The sequence below is a fragment of the Bison bison genome, unplaced genomic scaffold (assembly GCF_000754665.1).
Source record: "Bison bison bison isolate TAMUID 2011002044 unplaced genomic scaffold, Bison_UMD1.0 scf7180017864378, whole genome shotgun sequence".
Classification (NCBI taxonomy): domain Eukaryota; kingdom Metazoa; phylum Chordata; class Mammalia; order Artiodactyla; family Bovidae; genus Bison; species Bison bison.
Window position 1 is genome coordinate 1,707,032 of NW_011494950.1, and position 5,261 is coordinate 1,712,292.

Genomic DNA, 5,261 nt, shown 5'->3' on the forward strand with positions numbered 1-5,261 from the left:
GTGTGCTCTCCCGGTCTTCGCCCGCCGGGCCGGGCTCGGGGGCGCGGATCACCTGCACGTAAGAGGCCGGGAAGAGGCCGCGGTCTCCGCGGCTGTTGATCCCCTCGAGCCAGCCCTCGATGTCCTGTTCGCTGCACAGGCTCAGCACCTCGTGCTCCCGCAGTGAGATCTCGCCCGGGTTCTCCGACCTGAAGTCGTAGAGCGCCCGGGCGCGCAGCGCCATGGTCCCGGCACCCCGATGGGCTGCCTCCCCGACCCCCGGCGCCCTGAGCCTGGCGCCCGCCCGAGGGGCCCGCGGTGGTGCCCGCGCCCTAGCGCGCGGAGAGGAGCCCGGAAGGCAGTACACACTCCTGGGCCCCACCCGCTGGTCGCGCCCTCCTCGCCGCTCCGCTTGCAGCGCAGACTGCCGCGCTGGGCCGCCGCCGCCGCCGGTCGGGGGCGGGGCCCGCGGCCTCCCACGTCCCCAGCTGCGCTAATCCAAGGCCGAGAGCCGCGCGCCAGGCGAGAGCAACCGATGGCCGAGCCGCCGCACACATCCCCAGATTCGACTCCGTGGCCGCCACTGCCCCCTTGTGGCCAGTGCCGTTCAGTGAGGCGCAGGGGTGAGAGCTTGAGGGTGAAGGTTTCTTTTCGGAAGTGAACTGAGATTTTTCTTTTTTAGGCTTTTAAGTTGAAAAACTATATATAGCCTAGAAATAAGTTAATATTTTCATTGCTGATTAACGTTCCCACTCTGAGCGCTCAGTGAATACTCATACAATGACATAAACCCACGCGTCTGTTGAAGGATTTTCAATGAATGTTAGCTATTGCGCTAAGAAAGACGCGAGGCGGGGAGGGGCGCTGTAAACTGACGGAGCAGCTCCCTAACATCTACCCACTGGAGGTTTTTGGTCAAAAAAGAGAGGAGCGTGACAAGACCAAAGTAAGGAAGGCGCTGCGTTTCAGCAATTAAGAGGCTAAGGGTGGTGCGGCGGAGGGAGGCATTGGAGAGTTTACACTAAAATAAATGTGCTGAGAGAGCTTGCGTTTTGCCTGTGTCCTTTCCCCTTCCTAAAACGCTTGAATGAGAGAAGCTTCCGCCCCAGGCTACTGGGGTCGATCTGTCTTCTGATAATCCCTGCCTGTATGACCTTGAGCAAGTCACTTTTTGCACTCCGGAATTTGTTGTGGGGATTTGATAATCGTGGAATCCCTATTTACAGATGAGGAAAATGAAACGGAGAGCTAGCATTATAGGTGGGAAGCACAGTTTAAGTGTTTGCTGCCGCTGTTGCTGCTGCTGTTGTTATTTTGAAAAGCAAAAACCTCGTCCTCCTTCATAAGAAAGAAAGAAAAGAAAGCGAAGTCACTCAGTCTTTACGACCCCATGGACTGTAGACCACCACGCTCCTCCATCCATGGAATTTTCTAGGCAAGAGTACTGGAGTGGGTGGCCATTTCCTTCTCCAGGGGATCTTCCCGACCCAGGGATCAGACCCAGGGATCAAAGCCAGGTCTCCCGCATTGCAGGCAGACACTTTACCGTCTGAGCCACCAGGATGCTAAATTGCTTCAGTCGTGTCCCACTCTTAGCGACCCTATGGACTGTAGCCCACTAGCCTCCTCTGTCCATGGGATTCTCCAGGCAAGAATACTGGAGTGGGTTGCCGTTTCCTTCTCCATCATAAAGAGAATAGGGGTCCTAAAATTACAGTCCCCGGATATGTGCTGGAGGAAGGGTACCAGTGCTCAGACCCCTGCTCCTAGTCTGGACTCAGTGACCACCCCTCTCCATTCATTTGTCTCACTATGTTTATATTACTTTTAAGGTAAGTAGATAAAATCACTTCCTGAAGTTTTAATCAACTCCAATCTCCTAGAGTTGCCTTATTTCACATCTTCTTTTCTTTCAGAGTATAATTTGCCTAAAGCTTTTTCTTCTCAGAATCCCCTCTTATTAAGTCTAGCCTAATTATTCCTTTGAAGATACCTCTAATTGGGTGTTAGCATTCATATGTCATTAATTTCATCCTGTCTTCTGACCCTTTTCAAGAAAATCTGGGAAACAAGCCAGAAGAGTATACAATCATTATAAGAGCTGTGGAATTCTAAGCTTCCTGCACAAAACCACCAACCCAGTATACCAGAGTTACTCCCACAGTATTTATCCCTAATACAAACCCTTAATTCAGTTCAGTAAGCAACTTCTGAATTACACCACTTGTAGCTGAAAATTCTGGGTTAGGATGGTTCTCACAGCAAGCAACAGAGGTCACTGAATTTTGATGTCAGCAATTGATGTGGTCAGAATCATGACGTCAACCTGTATGAAACATCGAGAATACAATTTATTTTACTGATTAGCTCCTGAGAAGCTAATCCAAAATACTTACGTTAAATATATTCTGTTTCACCTTTACTATTCATCTGGTAGTTAACCTTTTAGATTAAAGAGTTATTAAAGTAGCATGAAACTTGCAATGCTTTGGGATTTCAAATAGGGAGGAAGACTGAAAATCTGTTTCAGGTGTGAATGTTGCTGAAATTTGAGAGGATGGCATTTATAGACAGGTTGGGCTTCTCTGTAGAGTCATGGCTGGGGAATTGCTGGATTCCAGAGGTTGTTTGCGGAACCAGTGCAGGAGCAAATGTTTAGGGGTCATGAATGACAGGGACATGGTTCCTAGCTCCATGGCACCCTAATAGCAGGAAAGACACCACCCCTTAAAGGCTGTGGATAGCTAGAAAATATACTCAAGTATTAAAAACTTATAAATGTTCACTCAAGGAAGTAGATACAGTAGTACATTGTAAAGAGATTTCTCTAGAAAATGAAGCATATTATTCATAACTAAATTTACAGAATCATCATTATAACCATCAACTATTTCCATCTCATTATGCTTTTCGAAAAACAAGTCGCTAGGGAATACTAAATGGCTCCAAACAAGGACATTTTCACACTTCTTTCCTAGGTGGCTGGGCTCCTGCCCCTCTTTCTACCCCTCTCTTCCACTGGAGAGAAACCACAGTGGTTTCTTTGCTATTTCTGGAACAAGACAAGCATGCTTGCTTTTTTTTTTTCAGTAGACTTTGTTTTTTTAGAGCAGTAGTAGGTTCATAGCAAAACTGAGCAGAAAGTAAAGAGATTTTTCCATATACAGCCTGCCACACTACTACCACCCCCATACACAGCCTCCCCATGGACACATCCATCACCCAAAGTCCAGAGCTTCTGTTAGGATTCACTCGGTGTTGTACATTCTATGGGTTTGGACAAATGTATAATGACATGTATCCACCATTACGTTATCATATAGAATACTTCCACTGCCCCAAGACTCCTCTGTGTTCTGCCTGCTAATCCCTTCCCTCTTCCCTCCCTCCTAATCCTTGGTAAACACTAATATCTCTTCTGCTCCAAAGTTTTGCCTGTTCTAGTGTGTCATATAGTGGGAAACATGTTATGGAGCCTTTTCAGATTGGCTTCTTTCATTCAGTAATATGCATTTAAGATTCCTCTGTGTCTTTTCATAGCTTGGTAGCTCATTTCTTTTTAGCACTGAATAATATTTCATTGCCCGGGTATTCCACAGTTTATCCGCTTACCTACTGAAGGGCATCTTGGCTGCTTCCAAGTTTTGCCAATTATGAATAAAGCTGCTGTAAATATCTCTGTGCAGGTTTTTGTGTGGCTGTAAGTTAGCAACTCCTTTGGGTGAATATCAAGTAATGTGATTACTGAAGTATGTTCAATTTTGTAAGAAAATGCCAATGGTCTTCTGCAGTGACTGTACAACATTGCATTCCCACCAGCAATTAATGAGAGTCCCTGTTACTGCAAATCCTCACTCTCATTTGGTGTTATCAGTGTTCTGGATTTTGGCCCTTCTAATAAGCAAAATCAATACCAGCTGTGGATGTGACTGGTGATAGAAGCAAGGTCCGATGCTGTTAAGAGCAATATTGCATAGGAACCTGGAATGTTAGGTCCATGAATCAAGGCAAATTGGAAGTGGTCAAACAGAAGATGGCAAGAGTGAATGTCGACATTCTAGGAATCAGCGAACTAAAATGGACTGGAATGGGTGAATTTAACTCAGATGACCATTATATCTACTACTGCGGGCAGGAATCCCTCAGAAGAAATGGAGTGGCCATCATAGTCAACAAAAGAGTCCGAAAGGCACTACTTGGATGCAATCTCAAAAACGACAGAATGATCTCTGTTCGTTTCCAAGGCAAACCATTCAATATCACAGTAATCCAAGTCTATGCCCCAACCAGTAATGCTGAAGAAGCTGAAGTTGAACGATTCTATGAAGACCTACAAGACCTTTTAGAACTAACACCCAAAAAAGATATCCTTTTCATTATAGGGGACTGGAATGCAAAAGTAGGAAGTCAAGAAACAGCTGGAGTAACAGGCAAATTTGGCCTTGGAATATGGAATGAAGCAGGGCAGGGCTAATAGAGTTTTGCCAAGAGAATGCACTGGTCATAGCAAACACCCTCTTCCAACAACACAAGAGAAGACTCTATACATGGACATCACCAGATGGTCAACACCGACATCAGATTGATTATATTTTTTGCAGCCAAAGATGGAGAAACTCTATACAGTCAACAAAAACAAGACCAGGAGCTGACTGTGGCTCAGATCATGAACTCCTTATTGCCAAATTCAGACTTAAATTGAAGAAAGTAGGGAAAACGACTAGACCATTCAGGTATGATGTAAATCAAATCCCTTATGATTATACAGTGAAAGTGAGAAATTGATTTAAGGGACTACATCTGATAGAGTGCCTGATGAACTGTGGAATGAGGTTCGTGACATTGTACAGCAGACAGGGATCAAGACCATCCCCATGAAAAAGAAATGCAAAAAAGCAAAATGGCTGTCTGGGGAAGCCTTACAAATAGCTGTGAAAAGAGAAGTGAAAAGCAAAGGAGAACAGTAAAGATATAAACATCTGAATGCAGAGTTCCAAAGAATAGCATGAAGAGATAAGAAAGCCTTCGTCAGCTATCAATGCAAAGAAATAGAGGAAAACAACAGAATGGGAAAGACTAGAGATCTCTTCAAGAAAATTAGAGCTACCAAGGGAATATTTAATGCAAAGATGGTCTCGATAAAGGACACAAATGGTATGGACCTAACAGAAGCAGAAGATATTAAGAAGAGGTGGCAAGAATACACAGAAGAACTGTACAAAAAAGATCTTCACGACCCAGATAATCACGATGGTGTGATCACTGACCTAGAGCCAGACATC

The 5,261-nt window shown here is 45.3% G+C and overlaps 1 protein-coding gene across 1 annotated transcript in view; it reads right to left on the reverse strand.

Annotated features, from left to right (window-relative positions):
- SNX18 (sorting nexin 18) overlaps nt 1-402 on the reverse strand; it is a 29,669-nt gene extending 29,267 nt beyond the window's left edge. Inside the window, exon 1 of the mRNA XM_010857195.1 lies at nt 7-402. Coding sequence (XP_010855497.1) covers nt 7-223 — 217 coding nt within the window. The 5' untranslated portion in view covers nt 224-402. The remainder of the gene's footprint in view (nt 1-6) is intronic.
- Nucleotides 403-5,261: the final 4,859 nt, after the last annotated feature.